Source organism: Takifugu rubripes, chromosome 2 (genome assembly GCF_901000725.2).
Source record: "Takifugu rubripes chromosome 2, fTakRub1.2, whole genome shotgun sequence".
Classification (NCBI taxonomy): domain Eukaryota; kingdom Metazoa; phylum Chordata; class Actinopteri; order Tetraodontiformes; family Tetraodontidae; genus Takifugu; species Takifugu rubripes.
The window spans coordinates 14018536-14038774 of NC_042286.1; the positions used below are offsets into that span (position 1 = coordinate 14018536).

The 20239-nt window shown below is 40.0% G+C and overlaps 1 protein-coding gene and 1 long non-coding RNA gene across 3 annotated transcripts in view; one reads left to right on the top strand and one right to left on the bottom strand.

The window, feature by feature from the left end:
- Window positions 1-134: 134 nt before the first annotated feature.
- On the top strand, window positions 135-19152 carry LOC115247325 (uncharacterized). Its single transcript, XR_003886384.1, has 3 exons — window positions 135-240; window positions 2209-2274; window positions 19048-19152. It is a non-coding gene; the product is annotated as an uncharacterized lncRNA (long non-coding RNA).
- The window catches only part of LOC101065411 (neuroblast differentiation-associated protein AHNAK), a 19376-nt gene continuing 161 nt past the window's right edge, over window positions 1025-20239 (bottom strand). The window contains exons 1-7 of one of the 2 annotated variants that reach the window (XM_029827876.1): window positions 19295-20239; window positions 14918-14967; window positions 14700-14783; window positions 14224-14337; window positions 13852-14005; window positions 13541-13698; window positions 1025-13465 (exon numbers count right to left, since the gene is read on the bottom strand). The exon at window positions 19295-20239 is cut by the window's right edge and continues 161 nt beyond it. In XM_029827876.1, the coding sequence (XP_029683736.1) occupies window positions 1835-13465; window positions 13541-13698; window positions 13852-14005; window positions 14224-14337; window positions 14700-14783; window positions 14918-14967; window positions 19295-19352 (12249 nt within the window). In that variant the 5' untranslated portion in view covers window positions 19353-20239 and the 3' untranslated portion in view covers window positions 1025-1834. Of the gene's footprint in view, window positions 13466-13540; window positions 13699-13851; window positions 14006-14223; window positions 14338-14699; window positions 14805-14917; window positions 14968-19294 lie in introns of both variants that reach the window. The other variant, XM_029827867.1, reaches the window with a different exon arrangement.

Consider the following 20239-nt stretch of genomic DNA (forward strand, 5'->3'; position numbering starts at 1 on the left):
CTACTATTACTACTACTTTTACTACTATTACTACTACTACTATTAATAATAATAATAATACAAAACTTCGTTAACAAGTAAAGTTAATTGAAATATGTATCAAGCGGTTTGTGCGGTTGCTTCGTTTCCCAAAGAAATTAGCGAAGCTAAGATTTTCTACGATCCCGGAAGGTAACAGCTAATAACAGACAGCCGTGGATTTCAAATTTGCTAATGTTAGCCATTAGCTGCAAATCTTAGGTAAGTTTTTTTTGTTTTCTGTTTTAGCAAAACATAAATACAATTTTATACGTATGTTATTTCATTTATTAGAGTTATATAATTTATACACCGTCAGTAAAGCTCTCTAGGAGTAAATATTGAACCACCATGTTGTTAGTGACTATAGCTATGTTTTATTGTTAAACTAACACAAAAAGGTGTCATTATGTCAGTTCACTTATAAACATGCTTTTTACCACGCGCAGACGTATAAATGGATTTGTGAGCTGTGTCTCCCTCTAGTGTGCTAAACCTTGTGCCCTATGAGCTTTTGGCCATTTCTACGTTAATTACTTTGCCATTGAACGACTTTGATCCCATCTTGGAGTTTTTAATGCCATTTAAAATATACTTTTGCTCCATAAGATATATAATATTTGGCCTCTATTTAACAGAGTAAGAATTAAGAATTGAATTAATCATATGCGTTCATACAATATGTTTCTATTGTGTATAACATGTTTTAAATAGCAACATTGAAGGTACAGCAGGTAAAATCGTCTCTATACATTTTACATTAATATTAATCACAGTGTTTTCACTGAGGAATAAATTGAATAAATATGGACATTGGGGCCTCACATGAATGCTAGAATGTTTTTAAATGTTTAACAATTGCTGACAAAAAATAGATTAAATACCAACTTGCTTATGTATGAATTTAACCTAAATGCCTGCAATCTCATTTCTAAATCCAGTCACAACAGTCCGTTTTACGACTGTAAAGCGTATCAATGTTCATGTTCACAAACAACCATGAAAATAGAGAGTTTATAGAGTCTTTATTTTCTCAGCTATATGCAACCAAATCTGACACACAGGACGTTTAATAAAATCCACTCAATAGATTAAGCTATTTACACAGCCAGTTTAATGTTCACAATTTTATACAATAATATTTAAAGCATATTGTAGATATACTGTACCTTTGTTGTTGCAAATTATACTCTGAGCACATTTTTAATTAAAACATAATTAACAAATAATAAGAATAAGTGCTGTACTTGCTTTAGAATTTAGTAATAAGTATAACTTGGCAATACATGTACACATCAATGTATCTGCTTCTCTTCTGAAATAACTATTTAAGCATCATTTTACAGTGCAGTTATTGTAAAAATACAACTTGGAATGTCAGCAACCAATTGCAATGGACACATTCTGGTAAACATCTGATGATCTGAGGGTTATTGTACAACAGTTGAATGCACAGTTATGTTTGATTAAAATGGAATCATGAAAAGTAACATGAAATTTAAGATGTAAAAGACATGGCTTGCCTCAGTGCTGTATCATATCAAGCAACAATATTTGGTGCAGCCCTTCCTAAAGCTGCAGTAAGAGGCTTTGGTTACTAGTTCATTAACAGATTTTACATTTCACCATCTCAAGAACATGCAATCAGAAACTTGCTCACTTCCACTTTCTCTTTCTGCCTCTCGCTCTTTCTCCCTAATCCGATCCTTTGCAGTTGCCATCCTGGTTTTGACCCAATCCCACTGTCACATGACTTACATCCAACAAGAACACTCGTGCCCCTGTAGTTGATCTATTTTATCTTGAGGTCAAATTTTCACTTTTCCAGTCCATCAAAGAACCTCATTTTTTCAGAATGGACAGATTGTCTCAGTTGCTGAATGGACGTTGCTGTCTCACCTGAGATTGGCTCAGAAGACTCAAACCTACTTGTACGTGTAATTTGTTTCGTTATGACAACCGTTTCTTTGCTTTCGCTTCGTTCGCTTGATGTTTTCCTGACTAAATGTCTCTCAAAGATTGTCCTCTTGCCCCCTTGTGAATCTTTGACAGTCCATGATGCTGCCTCATCAGTCTCTGATTTCACATGAGGGCCTCCAGCTGGCTGGAGCTGAACAGCATTTAGGAGCAAAGCATGCTGTGCTTCTGGGGTCATTTCTATATTTGATGCAATGACATGTATTTTTCCAGATTCCAGCCTCAGAGTGTCTTCGGATGATGAAGAGACACCAGATGATAGAATGGTAACCTTTTCAGGTAAGTTGGGTTCAACTGAGATTTGCTCAGTCCTGGTGGTCGAAGTTATGACTTTACTGTCCATGTTTTCACTTCCTGTGACAGTATTAGAATCTGAGTATTTAACTGTCACTTTGGTTGGGGATGATAAGGACAGACCAAGGTTTTCACTGGTCATAGCGGAACTAATGTCAGCAAACGCATCCGATGACTGGACCGAACCGGTGGGGCTGATTTCCTCATCAACCATTTCTCCTATCGGGCACTTCTTTTCATCATACTCTGGGGTTTTTGCAGGGGATGATGGGGATGACAGTCCAAATTTAGGGAATTTAAACCACCCTGTCCTTTCAGGACTTTTGGTAGTATCTTGTTTTGTTGTTATTTCCTTGATCTTCATTTGTTTCTGCTCTGTCAAAGGTTCAGCTATATTGAGTACCTCCTTTGGTTGTTCAAGATAATCATCTTTGTCTCTTTCAAATTCAATCTCAGAATTATTTAGGATCTGACGAATTGAAGTCACATTTGGAATTTCACCCTCTCCTTTCAGCTGTATCTCTATTTTCAACTCGTCTTTACCTTCAGACTCAACAGGGATAAGTTCATCTTGTGGTTTGGCTCTTGAGAAATTCAGTTTTGGCATTTTGAACGATGGTAGTTTGAATTTACTCGGCGAACCAAGACCCAGACTGTTAGTCTCAGAGTTTGCTATCTCAGTATCTGTCCCTTTGTATTCATTTGTTTTAATATCAACACTTGGACCTTTGATGGTAACAGACATATCTTCTTTTAGTTTAGATTCATCAGTTTGCGCTCGATGAACATCCACATTTTTGTTTAATGCATTTAAGTCATCGTTGGGTCCTCTTACTTCTGGGACTGCTATCTGAAACTTTGGCAACTTGATTTGTTGTCCACCACTTTCAGTTTCCATTTCTGAATGTTTGACTTTAACTTCTGCCTCTGAAAGAGAAACATCCACAGGTGAAAGCTCACCTATAATTTCTGCCTCTTCACCACTTCCCTTTGAAAAATGAAATCCAGAAAGAGAAAATTTAGATTTCTTTACGTTTGCAACAAGTTCTGCAGCTGGTGTCTGGACTGAAGGTTTTTTGACCTCAACATCTGGTAGAAAGACTTCTAGTTTGGCTTCAGGTGCTGCAACATCAACTTTGGGTGTTTCAAGGTTTACAACAATATCGGAATCTTTAACATTTTTCTTTGATGTGCTAAAACTGGACTCAGGTTGTTTGACTTGAAGCCGAGAAAAACCAAGACTTGGCATTTTTAACTTGTTTCCTTTTCCCTCGTGGTGTGCGTCTGTAGTTTTCATTTGAATTAATGTACCTTCAATGTCTACTGTAAGAACCTCTTCAGGAATATAAATGTCACCTCCTTCAATTTTGACATCTTTTTCTGGTGCTTCTATTGTGACACTTGGTGCACTGACACCAAACTTGGGTAATTTGAAATTTGGCATCTTAAATCTGGATGGTGAGTCCTCTTTCGATTTTGTCTTTACTTTGATTTCTGGAGCTTGAACTTCTATTTCAGCAGAGGGTTCTTTCAGTTCAACTTCAGGTAGGTGGACTTCTACCTTGGCTTCTGGTAGTTTCACATCTACATCTTTCCGTGACAAACTTAAATCAATCTCATGTTGTTTGACTTGAGGTACAGAAAAGCCAAGACTTGGCATTTTAAACTTTAGTCCTTTCCCTTCATGGTCCACATCGGCAGGTTTCATCTCAATGGATGGACCTTCAACATCAACTTTGGGTGCTTCAATGTCGACTTTAAGATCAGCTTCAGGAATATTAATGTGGCCTCCTTCAATTTTGACATCTTTTTCTGGTGCTTCTATTGTGACACTTGGTGCACTGACACCAAACTTGGGTAATTTGAAATTTGGCATCTTAAATCTGGATGGTGAGTCCTCTTTCGATTTTGTCTTTACTTTGATTTCTGGAGCTTGAACTTCTATTTCAGCAGAGGGTTCTTTCAGTTCAACTTCAGGTAGGTGGACTTCTACCTTGGCTTCTGGTAGTTTCACATCTACATCTTTCCGTGACAAACTTAAATCAATCTCATGTTGTTTGACTTGAGGTACAGAAAAGCCAAGACTTGGCATTTTAAACTTTAGTCCTTTCCCTTCATGGTCCACATCGGCAGGTTTCATCTCAATGGAGGGACCTTCAACATCAACTTTGGGTGCTTCAATGTCGACTTTAAGATCAGCTTCAGGAATATTAATGTGGCCTCCTTCAATTTTGACATCTTTTTCTGGTGCTTCTATTGTGACACTTGGTGCACTGACACCAAACTTGGGTAATTTGAAATTTGGCATCTTAAATCTGGATGGCGAGTCCTCTTTCGATTTTGTCTTTACTTTGATTTCTGGAGCTTGAACTTCTATTTCAGCAGAGGGTTCTTTCAGTTCAACTTCAGGTAGGTGGACTTCTACCTTGGCTTCTGGTAGTTTCACATCTACATCTTTCCGTGACAAGCTTAAATCAATCTCATGTTGTTTGACTTGAGGTACAGAAAAGCCAAGACTTGGCATTTTAAACTTTAGTCCTTTCCCTTCATGGTCCACATCGGCAGGTTTCATCTCAATGGAGGGACCTTCAACATCAACTTTGGGTGCTTCAATGTCGACTTTAAGATCAGCTTCAGGAATATTAATGTGGCCTCCTTCAATTTTGACATCTTTTTCTGGTGCTTCTATTGTGACACTTGGTGCACTGACACCAAACTTGGGTAATTTGAAATTTGGCATCTTAAATCTGGATGGTGAGTCCTCTTTCGATTTTGTCTTTACTTTGATTTCTGGAGCTTGAACTTCTATTTCAGCAGAGGGTTCTTTCAGTTCAACTTCAGGTAGGTGGACTTCTACCTTGGCTTCTGGTAGTTTCACATCTACATCTTTCCGTGACAAGCTTAAATCAATCTCATGTTGTTTGACTTGAGGTACAGAAAAGCCAAGACTTGGCATTTTAAACTTTAGTCCTTTCCCTTCATGGTCCACATCGGCAGGTTTCATCTCAATGGAGGGACCTTCAATATCAACTTTGGGTGCTTCAATGTCGACTTTAAGATCAGCTTCAGGAATATTAATGTGGCCTCCTTCAATTTTGACATCTTTTTCTGGTGCTTCTATTGTGACACTTGGTGCACTGACACCAAACTTGGGTAATTTGAAATTTGGCATCTTAAATCTGGATGGTGAGTCCTCTTTCGATTTTGTCTTTACTTTGATTCCTGGAGCTTGAACTTCTATTTCAGCAGAGGGTTCTTTCAGTTCAACTTCAGGTAGTTGGACTTCTACTTTGGCTTCTGGTAGTTTCACATCTACATCTTTCCGTGACAAACTTAAATCAATCTCATGTTGTTTGACTTGAGGTACAGAAAAGCCAAAACTTGGCATTTTAAACTTTAGTCCTTTCCCTTCATGGTCCACATCGGCAGGTTTCATCTCAATGGAGGGACCTTCAATATCAACTTTGGGTGCTTCAATGTCGACTTTAAGATCAGCTTCAGGAATATTAATGTGGCCTCCTTCAATTTTGACATCTTTTTCTGGTGCTTCTATTGTGACACTTGGTGCACTGACACCAAACTTGGGTAATTTGAAATTTGGCATCTTAAATCTGGATGGTGAGTCCTCTTTCGATTTTGTCTTTACTTTGATTCCTGGAGCTTGAACTTCTATTTCAGCAGAGGGTTCTTTCAGTTCAACTTCAGGTAGTTGGACTTCAACTTTCGTTTCTGGTAGTTTCACATCTACATCTTTCCGTGACAAACTTAAATCAATCTCATGTTGTTTGACTTGAGGTACAGAAAAGCCAAGACTTGGCATTTTAAACTTTAGTCCTTTCCCTTCATGGTCCACATCTGTGGGTTTCATCTCAATGGATGGACCTTCAATATCAACTTTGGGTGCTTCAATGTCAACTTTAAGATCAGCTTTAGGAATATTAATGTGGCCTCCTTCAATTTTGAGATCTTTTTCTGGTGCTTCCATTGTGACACTTGGTGCACTGACACCAAACTTGGGTAATTTCAAATTTGGCATCTTAAATCTGGATGGTGAGTCCTCTTTCGATTTTGTCTTTACTTTGATTCCTGGAGCTTGAACTTCTATTTCAGCAGAGGGTTCTTTCAGTTCAACTTCAGGTAGTTGGACTTCTACTTTGGCTTCTGGTAGTTTCACATCTACATCTTTCCGTGACAAACTTAAATCAATCTCATGTTGTTTGACTTGAGGTACAGAAAAGCCAAAACTTGGCATTTTAAACTTTAGTCCTTTCCCTTCATGGTCCACATCGGCAGGTTTCATCTCAATAGAGGGACCTTCAATATCAACTTTGGGTGCTTCAATGTCGACTTTAAGATCAGCTTCAGGAATATTAATGTGGCCTCCTTCAATTTTGACATCTTTTTCTGGTGCTTCTATTGTGACACTTGGTGCACTGACACCAAACTTGGGTAATTTGAAATTTGGCATCTTAAATCTGGATGGTGAGTCCTCTTTCGATTTTGTCTTTACTTTGATTCCTGGAGCTTGAACTTCTATTTCAGCAGAGGGTTCTTTCAGTTCAACTTCAGGTAGTTGGACTTCTACTTTGGCTTCTGGTAGTTTCACATCTACATCTTTCCGTGACAAACTTAAATCAATCTCATGTTGTTTGACTTGAGGTACAGAAAAGCCAAAACTTGGCATTTTAAACTTTAGTCCTTTCCCTTCATGGTCCACATCGGCAGGTTTCATCTCAATGGAGGGACCTTCAATATCAACTTTGGGTGCTTCAATGTCGACTTTAAGATCAGCTTCAGGAATATCAATGTGGCCTCCTTCAATTTTGACATCTTTTTCTGGTGCTTCTATTGTGACACTTGGTGCACTGACACCAAACTTGGGTAATTTGAAATTTGGCATCTTAAATCTGGATGGTGAGTCCTCTTTCGATTTTGTCTTTACTTTGATTCCTGGAGCTTGAACTTCTATTTCAGCAGAGGGTTCTTTCAGTTCAACTTCAGGTAGTTGGACTTCAACTTTCGCTTCTGGTAGTTTCACATCTACATCTTTCCGTGACAAACTTAAATCAATCTCATGTTGTTTGACTTGAGGTACAGAAAAGCCAAGACTTGGCATTTTAAACTTTAGTCCTTTCCCTTCATGGTCCACATCTGTGGGTTTCATCTCAATAGATGGACCTTCAATATCAACTTTGGGTGCTTCAATGTCAACTTTAAGATCAGCTTTAGGAATATTAATGTGGCCTCCTTCAATTTTGAGATCTTTTTCTGGTGCTTCCATTGTGACACTTGGTGCACTGACACCAAACTTGGGTAATTTGAAATTTGGCATCTTAAATCTGGATGGTGAGTCCTCTTTCGATTTTGTCTTTACTTTGATTCCTGGAGCTTGAACTTCTATTTCAGCAGAGGGTTCTTTCAGTTCAACTTCAGGTAGTTGAACTTCTACTTTGGCTTCTGGTAGTTTCACATCTACATCTTTCCGTGACAAACTTAAATCAATCTCATGTTGTTTGACTTGAGGTACAGAAAAGCCAAAACTTGGCATTTTAAACTTTAGTCCTTTCCCTTCATGGTCCACATCGGCAGGTTTCATCTCAATGGAGGGACCTTCAATATCAACTTTGGGTGCTTCAATGTCGACTTTAAGATCAGCTTCAGGAATATTAATGTGGCCTCCTTCAATTTTGACATCTTTTTCTGGTACTTCTACTGTGACACTTGGTGCACTGACACCAAACTTGGGTAATTTGAAATTTGGCATCTTAAATCTGGATGGTGAGTCCTCTTTCGATTTTGTCTTTACTTTGATTCCTGGAGCTTGAACTTCTATTTCAGCAGAGGGTTCTTTCAGTTCAACTTCAGGTAGTTGGACTTCAACTTTCGCTTCTGGTAGTTTCACATCTACATCTTTCCGTGACAAACTTAAATCAATCTCATGTTGTTTGACTTGAGGTACAGAAAAGCCAAGACTTGGCATTTTAAACTTTAGTCCTTTCTCTTCATGGTCCACATCTGTGGGTTTCATCTCAATGGAGGGACCTTCAATATCAACTTTGGGTGCTTCAATGTCAACTTTAAGATCAGCTTTAGGAATATTAATGTGGCCTCCTTCAATTTTGAGATCTTTTTCTGGTGCTTCCATTGTGACACTTGGTGCACTGACACCAAACTTGGGTAATTTGAAATTTGGCATCTTAAATCTGGATGGTGAGTCCTCTTTCGATTTTGTCTTTACTTTGATTCCTGGAGCTTGAACTTCTATTTCAGCAGAGGGTTCTTTCAGTTCAACTTCAGGAAGTTGGACTTCTACTTTGGCTTCTGGTAGTTTCACATCTACATCTTTCCGTGACAAACTTAAATCAACCTCATGTTGTTTGACTTGAGGTACAGAAAAGCCAAGACTTGGCATTTTAAACTTTAGTCCTTTCCCTTCATGGTCCACATCGGCAGGTTTCATCTCAACGGATGGACCTTCAATATCAACTTTGGGTGCTTCAATGTCAACTTTAAGATCAGCTTCAGGAATATTTATGTGGCCTCCTTCAATTTTGACATCTTTTTCTGGTGCTTCCATTGTGACACTTGGTGCACTGACACCAAACTTGGGTAATTTGAAATTTGGCATCTTAAATCTGGATGGTGAGTCCTCTTTCGATTTTGTCTTTACTTTGATTTCTGGAGCTTGAACTTCTATTTCAGCAGAGGGTTCTTTCAGTTCAACTTCAGGTAGGTGGACTTCTACCTTGGCTTCTGGTAGTTTCACATCTACATCCTTCCGTGACAAACTTAAATCAATCTCATGTTGTTTGACTTGAGGTACAGAAAAGCCTAGACTTGGCATTTTAAACTTTAGTCCTTCCCCTTCATGGTCCACATCTGTGGGTTTCATCTCAATGGATGGACCTTCAATATCAAATTTGGGTGCTTCAATGTCGACTTTAAGATCAGCTTCAGGAATATTAATGTGGCCTCCTTCAATTTTGACATCTTTTTCTGGTGCTTCCATTGTGACACTTGGTGCAATGACACCAAACTTGGGTAATTTTAACTTTGGCATCTCAAATCTGGATGGTGAGTCCTCTTTCGATTTTGTCTTTACTTTGATTTCTGGAGCTTGAACTTCTATTTCAGCAGAGGGTTCTTTCAGTTCAACTTCAGGTAGTTGGACTTCAACTTTCGCTTCTGGTAGTTTCACATCTACATCTTTCCGTGGCAAACTTAAATCAATCTCATGTTGTTTGACTTGAGGTACAGAAAAACCAAGACTTGGCATTTTAAGTTTCAGTCCTTTCCCTTCATGGTCCACATCGGCAGGTTTCATCTCAATGGATGGACCTTCAATATCAACTTTGGGTGCTTCAATGTCGACTTTAAGATCAGCTTCAGGAATATTAATGTGGCTTCCTTCAATTTTGACATCTTTTTCTGGTGCTTCCATTGTGACACTTGGTGCAATGATATCAAACTTGGGTAATTTGAAATTTGGCATCTTAAATCTGGATGGTGAGTCCTCTTTCGATTTTGTCTTTACTTTGATTCCTGGAGCTTGAACTTCTATTTCAGCAGAGGGTTCTTTCAGTTCAACTTCAGGTAGTTGGACTTCTACTTTGGCTTCTGGTAGTTTCACATCTACATTTTTCCGTGACAAACTTAAATCAATCTCATGTTGTTTGACTTGAGGTACAGAAAAGCCAAAACTTGGCATTTTAAGTTTCAGTCCTTTCCCTTCATGATCCACATCGGCAGGTTTCATCTCAATGGATGGACCTTCAATATCAACTTTGGGTGCTTCAATATCAACTTTAAGATCAGCTTCAGGAATATTAATGTGGCCTCCTTCAATTTTGACATCTTTTTCTGGTGCTTCCATTGTTACACTTGGTGCAATGATACCAAACTTGGGTAATTTGAAATTTGGCATCTTAAATCTGGATGGTGAGTCCTCTTTCGATTTTGTCTTTACTTTGATTCCTGGAGCTTGAACTTCTATTTCAGCAGAGGGTTCTTTCAGTTCAACTTCAGGTAGTTGGACTTCTACTTTGGCTTCTGGTAGTTTCACATCTACATTTTTCTGTGACAAACTTAAATCAATCTCATGTTGTTTGACTTGAGGTACAGAAAAGCCAAGATTTGGCATTTTAAGCTTCAGTTCTTTCCCTTCATTGTCCACATCGGCAGGTTTCATCTCAATGGATGGACCTTCAATATCAACTTTGGGTGCTTCAATGTCGACTTTAAGATCAGCTTCAGGAATATTAATGTCGCCTCCTTCAGTTTTTACATCTTTTTCTCTTGATCCTAGAGTCGCACTTGCTCCAAATTTTGGTAATTTGAAATTTGGCATCTTAAATCTAGATGGTGCTTCATCTTTAGATTTTGTCTTTACTTGGATTTCTGGAGCTTGAACTTCTATTTCAGCAGAGGGTTCTTTCAGTTCAACTTCAGGAAGGTTGACTTCCAATTTGGATTTTGGAAGTGCCACATCTACATCATTTTGTAATAATGATGTAGATCCTGAATCTATCTCAGGTTGTTTTGTCTTTGGTACTCTGATTTCAAATTTTGGCATTTGAAACTTTCCTCCTTGACTGTCTATGTCTATTTTACTTTCTTTTGGCTTTTTATTCACATCTTCTTCCCCTTCTTTTACCTTACCTTCTGAAATGGCAATATTTACATCAGGGAGCTTTACATCAACATCTGGGGCCTTGACATTTGATTTTGACAAAGTGACTTTGGGCATTGAAAACCTTGGCTTTTTCAATCTCGCATCTACCTCAACACCTGGCTGATGGTCTATAGCAGCACTTTCTGCATCATGCAAGCTGAGCTCTGCTTTTACATCTGGTACATTATCATCAATGTATGGTGCTGATATCTGTATCTTGTCTTCCTCAGTCTCAATTTCTTTGTCAGTATTTGGTACTTCTGTTGCAATTCCAAATTTAGGTAATTTGAATGATGGCATCTTAAATTTTAATGCTGATGCTTCAAATGGTTTTGTACCAATCATAATCTGAGTTGGTTTCCCCTCCACTTTGGCAGAAGGTTGTTTAAAATCAACCTCGATCAGGCTGACATCTATATTTGCTTCTGGTTGATCGATCTCTGTATCTTTATGTGAATAATTAAGGTCAAGATCAGGTCCTCTTGCCAGCTTGCACTTGGCATCCTCCAATCCATCAATGTTTATCTGTTTGTCGGCTTTACCATCTTCAGTAAAGTGAAGTCCCGTAAGCAGGATACCACCATTCTTTTTGGTGGACTCACCATCTGCATCAATGTATTCAATGCCATCAATGTCCGTTATTTTGACCCCAGATATGAGTCCTTCTAATTGGCTATGTTGTTCCATAGTTTCAGGAGTTTTCACTGCACCCTTTTGCTTAGAAGCATTTTGTTTTAGAAAGTCAATTCCAACTTCAGGGAGTTTTATCTCTGGTTTTGTCATCCCAGAGCCAGATGTATTTTTCTTTTCTTTCCGTAATTTCTTATCTGATACTTCTATTCCTTGTACTTTCCCAGGGTCCTTAACCTGAAGAATTCTGACTTGTGTGCTTTCTTTTCCAGGAATTACAATATCATCTCTTTTATTGAGTTGAGTTTCAATTCCTTTTTCAGTCTGTTTTGCCTTAGTTTTGTATTTTTTAAGATCCACTTTTGTTTCAGGTAAAACGATGTCCGTGGATAAATCGGATGGGATCTTTGGTAGTTTGACTGTAGTCTTGGAAATTTCCTGGGATGCTCTCATGTCTGAGGTGATTACCTGTGTCACACCTTTTTCATTGGTGGCTGCAACTTTAGTTGGAGTTTTAACTGAAATCCTTTGTGCATTTGCATCTATTACAGTAATTTCGTCAGGAATGGGTGCTCCTGAGACATCCACTTTTGGCAGCTTATATCCAGGCAGTTTTGAAATTGCCTCTTTTACACTGTCAACATCAATTGACATTTGCACAGTGTCAGTTTGATGTTCTTTATGATATACATTCAAGGTAGGCTTTTTCATTCCTTGAGCTGTAGATCTCATCTGTATGTCCTCCATTCCAGGAATCTCAATTTCCTCACGTTTAGGAAGTTGCGCCCTGGAAAGTTGTTCGTAAGGGTCATCTCTTTTGCCAGTACCTGCATCTAAACGTTGCTCTAATTTAGTTTTATTTTCTTCATTTACATTAATATCCTGTGTAGTTTCCTCAATCGTTACGTCGCTCAAACCAACTTTAGGCAGTTTGTAGTTTGCATCTTTAGTTTTAGTTTTTTTATCCTTCCCCTTTTTCTTTTTGTCTTCAATTTTGTGTGGAGATTTGTGCAAAAATGCAACATTGGATATGTCAAATTCCACCTTTGGCATTTCTACTTTAGCCGAAGTCCCCTTTGAACGCTCATTAGCATCAGGTCCTGTGAGATCTTCCTGGAGTGCTGTGTGTCCCTCAAATGCTTGAATTATGTCTGTTGTTTCTTTTTCAGGTTCATATGCTGTTTCAATACTCGCTCCCAGTGTTTTCAGCCTTTTTGGTGAAGGTTTTGCTTTTCCATCTTTCTTGTCAGATTTATCTTTGCCCAATATTTTTATTTTTAGTTCAGTCCCTTTCTTCTTCTTTCCATCAGGGGACTTGATTCCTGAAGACATTCCTTTGTCTGCCACAGCCACAGTCAGATCTGTTGTTTTCAAAGTGCTGTCTAGAGTGATTAGTTCCATCGTGTGTTGACCAGCCTCAAACTCACTCAAGTTTTTATTTGACTTGTCCAAAACAGTCTGATCTTCTGCCATACAGACTTCAGATGTTTCTCTTGTAGGACTTTCAAGTTCTCCATGTGAAATCACGTCTGATGCATCTCCTGTCTGGAGGGTTTTGCCAATGACTGTAGTGTCTGTGTCCTGGTCCTCAGATGAACTTATGCGACCTCTCTTCTTCAAGCCCGAAAACCTTGCCTTGTGTTTCTTCTTGCCTTTTAGAGCATCTTGAGATTTTATTGGTGACTCTGTATCACTTGTGGTTGGGCTAAGCTCAAGCTTTCTCTGCTCATCAGCCTCAGAGGAACTGTGAGATCTTGTAAAGTGAGACTTCCGACCTTTTCCTAAGGAGGAAAACTTGGGCCATGAAATGCGGGCATCACTGCGCCTTTTGGTTTTTCCTTGCTCCCTCATGTCTGGAGCATAGACCTCGTCTTCCTGTCAGGCAACAGATGTATCAAATGTCAGATGGTATCCACATAACACCAACTGTAACATCCTAAATATGTTTACCGGTATGACGAATTCCAAGGCTGGTTCCGTCTCACTGATGTCTGGTTTGCGTTTCAAGCAGAACTTCAGTTTGTAAGCTTGAGCATGCTCCAGAATTTGCATAGCATCCTCATATGACATGTTGTCAAAATACACAGTGGCGCTTAGAACCTGATCACCTGTAAAATAGAGAAAAATAAGAAAATAATTAAGATTAATAAAAATATTTTCATGCACTTACTTACAGACTTTTTTGTTGTAGATGTGTTTCCAAATTTTAATCACAAATAAAAAGTCTTCAAACAGGAGACTACGAGTCTATCTAAGATTACCTTCTTTTAGATTTAGACTTCTTGAAGCAGGTGACTCTGGTACCACTTCCTTAATAAAGATTCCATCTTTGCCACCACCACCATAAACCAGACCCTCCGCACAGCCATCTTTGGCTGTTTTCACTATTACCCCAGATTCCGGACTGGGAGGATCCTGCCAACACATCAGGATAGATGGAATTACATTATATTATTATAGAATAGATATATGCTGTATATACATGTAGAGACTTTATTGTCATTTAAAAAAAACATGTAAATGCAAAAAATTCAGTCCGCTGGCTTATCTTAAGTGCAATAAATAAGGTTTCTGTCACGTGCAGTTTCTGCTGTTGCCAGATTCATATCAGAGGGAATTTGCTGAGATCTCACCTTAAGTTTGCTCATTTTTGGAGTTGAACGTTTCTCAAACATGGACCCCAGCCCAGACTTTTTGGGTTTTTTTCCAGTCGCGCCCTTGTGGTACGAATCATATTCTGTTTCACACTAAAAATTAAAAAGGCAAATAATAATAACAATAATAACTGATTTAAAACAATAATAGTTGTAATTTAAACAACATACAAAATTGCAAATGTGGCACAGTTCAATAGGTTCACCACATGATTGTCCCACTGATTTTGAAATGAGTAAGATTTGTGACCCTAGTGGATTTCTTTTTAAATTAATTCATTCAATTTTTCTAGCTTGGTCAGTTTAGAGCCTATACAGACTTTTATCTTTTCAGTTAACCCGAAGGACCCAGAAGTCTCATGTTATTTGCTATTTTGTTATATTTTATATATTTTAGCTGTGTATCCCTGTCATAGAAGCAAGCGAAAACAGTTATTAACGTAACAGTATGTTACCTCTTGGTCACTGTCGCCATATTTTTCAGGGTACTCCTCAACGGGGGACGATCCTTGAGGGCGCGGTCGCTCTCCTTCTGTGAACTGAGATGGCTCGTCATAGATCTGTTTGTCCAAGAGGTCATTTAGCCGTTACATTTGACACAGCTTCATTAAGAGTCACCCAACGAAGGTTTCATATGTCTAATAAGTCACCTGCAAAAATGTTAATTACTCACCGGATCGGCCCGTCCACCAGGCCCTGGTCCTCTCAGCCTTCGGCCACCTCCTGGAGAAAAACAGTTCAATAAACTTAATATCAGCAGTAAACTCTTCCACTCTGAAACAACATGCACAAGTTAATGGTTTCATCTCAGAAACACTGTTGGATGAACAGCTAGATAGAAAATTGAATCAGGTGAAGGAATTCACTTGCAGCTTAAATCCAATCAGTCAGAATTTCTAATCACGTTAAATGATTAGCATGAAAGGAGCCTCAGTTTGGACCCGTCAAGTTTATTTTGGATTTTTTCTGCTTTAAAGTCATTTGACTGGATTCAACCCGCTCAAACAGGTCTAAAGACAGTAGGAAGCTGGTGTCTGTTGCTGTTCTGCAGTCGGCTTAATTTCACCCTGTCTGACTCCTAAAAATTGTTTTCAGGCTCTGAGACACTGGAGCCGAGACTATTTAGAGTCCTTCCTGGCAAAAAATTCCCTCGGGGACCCGTTGCCTCCATTGTCTGTTAAGTGATGCCCTGTATTGATCTAAAGATTAGACTGCAGCCTCTGAGCTCATTCCATCAAGGCTGCTGAAAAGGAAACTCTGACTAAAAAGAAAATGGTCAGCTTATTATACCCTGACACTAAACCCCAACTTGGTTTGCATTTCAATTTTAATAGTCCTCATTTTTCACGTCTTTTCACTGCGAGCGTCATGTGTGCGGTTTCTTTCAGTGAAAGTGAAACAGTATGCTTGCTTGAGCTAAGAGCTTTTTTAATATCCTTAATATTGTTTGTCTTGGTTTGGTCTGAGTTGATGCGGCTCCATGTCTAAATAAATACTAAATAAATGTATTTATGATGACTGCAGCCTCATTTCACAGAAATTGTGGATGTCCAAATGTTGCAGTTAAGGCTCATAAATCAAGACTTGTCGCAGTTTATTTGGTTTTTGATCGTTGTCAGTGAATAAATCACATCACCAGAGGCTGTTGTCTAAGACAGGCTGTGGTTTTAGTGGAAAATTGGGGAATTGGTGGTTTACTGATAACGTGCATGACCCAAGCATACTGTAATGTGTTGTTGTGTATTTGAGGAGTTGCACACCACCTTACGTCATGTGTCTGTTTTCGACTCAAACACGTGGAAAATTCTCTGACTTTTGAAGTCTTTAAACCCGTAATTGTTAATTAAATGTTTGTGTTGCGTATTAGGTTTTAATACCTTATAAATGTCCATACAGGGTGCTGGAAAAGTTCATATTTCTTGACATATTTGTGCAGGTGTCTTATGAGTTAGCTCAGGCTGTTGAGCTCTGCGTTTTGTAATGTTTCTGTACGTGAACGTCTGAACAGATGTTCGCATTCATGCTTTAAATCACATCTTTCCGAGTTGAATTTGGATATTTCAGACAATTAAATGACACCGATGGACAAATGACGGGGAATGTTGTTGTTTTCATTCATTTTTGTCCTTCTAAATTCTGTCACAATTTTAAGAAATGCATAGCATCCAACATAAGGTACACCTCAGCACTTAGCTGACCACGGCGTGCACGCTCCACCCTCTGTCTTAATGCATGTCATGTGAAGATCTACGGCTGCCCAGGAAAGTGCAGCAGGAGACAAAACATCAAATGTGTTATTGACTCAAGGTGGATAGTTTAAAAGCAAGGGGGAAGCTTTTAGCTAATATTTTAGCATTCTTCAAACTTCAGCATTAGATGTGCTCCAAGGTCCTTTCATGCCCAACTGTGTGGAATCAGGAAAGCTGACCTACCTGATGCTGGTTGTGTAGGTCCTGGAAAGCTAGGCGTTAATTATATGCAATGCAAACTGGCTCGTAACCTTCCTACAGTCTGTTTATGAGTGACTAAAGTGATTTCTTCAGTCTCAGATTTACAACGGAGGCCGGGCTCTTGAGAAAACTGAGATAACGATTTCCACATTACTACATAGATGCTTGAATACTGATGTGATGTTTCATAGCAGCTTCATATGAGTTGCCTTCATTTAAGGAAATGAATTAAAATTTAATACTCTAGTGTTACGTTAGTTTTAGACTATCCCTAACAGAAACAAGTCCGCTGTGTACAGTGATCTTTGGTCATCATTTTGTACAAACCTGTGCCTCTTGAAATTTAACCAACCGTTATTAGCTTGTCACTGTAAGTTTAGCGTTGGTGTTTGGTGCTTCTGCCCTGAGATGCTTCTCCGATACTACAACCTCTGTGAAATTGAACTGAGCAGGATTAGACAGGAGTTAACCCGGGTTCTTGGGTCCTGCAACTGTGATGTCCGCGTCTCAAGAACGCAGCTGCTGTAAATCCTGGTACTAGTGTGCCTTTAAGGAGGATTTGGGCCCGCCTGGCATGACTGGATGATATATTGATCGTTGTATTCATCAGATGTATCCAGGCGGATATACAGTATGCCTCCATTACACGTATAGAAAGTCCTACAAATATTTATCAGGTGGAAGCTGCAGGTCTGAAGGTGAGGGTCTCTCAGCCGCCCTTCACTGTTTGTTTGTTTGTTTGTTAGCATTGAGGTTGCACTGATGCGGCTTGTTGATGATAATATTCTGCAGGTGGATGCGGACGTCTGGGTGCAGTTCCTGCGTGATTTACGTCTCGCAGCAGCTGCAGCTCCAGTTGGGTGTGGTCCTTCCCTCTGAGCGTGTGCTAGTGTGACACGGAACCAGGCTGAACCAGCACCCATGAACAGAACCCCGCGTCTGTCAACCTCACGTGTGCTTTAAAAATCAGACTTTCAATAGAACAATGGGAGGAAAAGTGAAGGGTTTTCAGTAAATTTCCTGATTCTTCATTGGCCTCATCGGTTTACGTAACTGATTTGTCCTGGAGGGCTCCCTGAAGACCCCCCCCCTTGACTAAACTAATAAATAAAGCAATACAGCACATCATTTGTGCTCTCAGATTCCTTTTTTTCCAGACACAAGCTGCTTTCACAGGACAGTGGCTTGTTGGGATCCAAATTGTAATGAGATTTGAGTAAAGTAGAAGGGGGAAAACAGAATTAGATCTGCATGAATAATACGAACATGAGACAGTAAAAGTGCGTGCTTCCAATATTCTAATCTGCTGCTAGCATACAGGGAGTTTCATCACAGCTCTGGATTTCCTGTCTCAATTACCATAAAATACAGAACATTACAGTAGCTGCCAGCAACACACGGGGGGTGAACTCTTGTTTGTTTCTGGGCTGAAGCAGTGAGTGCTCAGTTCCCCGTCAGTCACGATGGCCACAGTCATTACGAGACTAAATTATCTGCACTTTTACTGACCCTCAACGCCAACCGCTGACCGAACCTTGACTGCTCAGACTTTTAGCTGTTCTATTCCCTCGAACATTGCTGTGAATCCCTAAAATTTTAAAACATTCAAGACTTTTTTCAAGAGTTGCTGGTAGCGCAAGTGTTTAAAGATTCAACCGAAAACATCAGGTGATTCAACAGCTACTGATGATAATAGATCATGATGAGCCGCTGCGTTAGATTCCACAGATAACCAGATCAACCCCCCCCACCCTCCTCCCTGACCTTGAGTGATGGCTGCAGCCTCTCTGAACAGTATAAATGCCTCCAACAAACTCAGATTTAATTTAAAGCTGGCAGATATTAACAAGGACAACAATACTGTGATGTCACACGCTGGAGAGTCGATGCTTCTACGAATATGGGATCCAACATTTTCCACTTCTAAAAGGATCCCAGATCCCATCAATCATGTCATGTGGGTGATGCAGCAGTTTCTAGGGGCTCGTTAGATTAGGTTCGCTATCAACCGTGTATAAACTTTATCTGCATGATAATATTGGATCGCTTGTTTTTGCTTTGCATATTAGGAGCAACATGCTGGGACAATAACACAGATTTAAAGTTGCCCATTTACGCAGTCATGCAATTAAGAATTACGGCACTATTTAAGCATAAAGTTGAAAAAAATAAATTTCACAATCCAAAACAAAGTCCACTGATAAAAGTTTACAGGTCAACACACTTTGCTTTTAAAGTGGGCACTCTTAAAAGTTTGAGAGTACCGGTAGATTTACTCTCACGTTTCAACAGCCTTTTCCCATCTTTTTTAAAGTTCTGCAGTAACCCAGGCTTTTATCCCCCCCCCCCCCAGGATCTGCTTCAAACATCCTGCTGGAGGACAACAGGAATCCTGCGATGATGACATCTTCCAACACTCCCCTGCGCGCTGCAGACACACCCAGCCACTCACTGCAGGTCAGCAACGCTCAGCATCAGCACCAGCACCAGCCGCTTCACTTTATCACACGCACACACAGAACCCCCCCCCCCCCCCCCACCCATGAGTCAGGGAAAGCAGCAAAGATGGAGGGACAGAGAGCAGAGAGTCGGTCGCCCACCTGGCCCTGCAGAGTCGGCGTGCCAGTTGGGGAAAGCCAGGTGAAAACAGTCGCACATGATGGCAGCCCGAGTGGTGGCCAAGGGTAGGTGCTGCTCCCGCTGCCGGCCCTCCCGGCTCCTCGTCAGTCAGTCCCGCTGGGGGGGTGTCGGTCGCCGCGCAGCGATGGGATGGTGCAGGAACGGCCAGAGAGAAGAGCGAACAAGCTGCTGCTGCCTCAGAGCTGCCCAAAGGGAGTGGAGGAAACTCTCAGCTGCCCTGTAAACACAGACCTTCAACGCAGAGCGCTAACTTAATTATGGGAGGAGTCCCCCCCCCCCAGCTGACACAGACACATCCCCCACTTCTTCAGCTCCTCCTCTTCCTCCTCATCTCTCCCCCGCTCACTCTCATTGATTGTCCTAATCAGACAAGGATGATCAGGATGTCAGCTCCTGGCTCCTGCACTGAAAGGTGGAGGGCGGAACAATTTATGGATATGGAGCAGTAACTCAATTTGTGTGCCCGTTTTAACCCCTCACCGAGGGTGAAGTGGGGGGGGGGCAACAGGGAAGAGGAGATGGAGGGATGGATGTGTGGTTACATGCAGTTTACACACAGTTGTAAATGGCTTCCTCCCATTAAAACTGAGGGGAAAAGTCTGAAATTCCGACAATTCCGATAAATCTTTTGCGCATGGCTTCAATCATCCTGCAAAACATTTGTTCATTGTTGAATGATTGAATGTTTTGATCTTATAATTGAATAATCATGAGATAAAAAATCGTATTCACTTTCACAGTAGTTTGCTTCTCATGCGATAATTGATTCAACTGACATTTTTCCAAGAACAACATGATAACATTAGTTATAAAATCTGACTTGATGTTGGAGATTAATGCCGCTCGGCTCTGGTTTTAATAGATAGATAAGATAACAGATAACACCAGAGCAGAAACATCTGTAA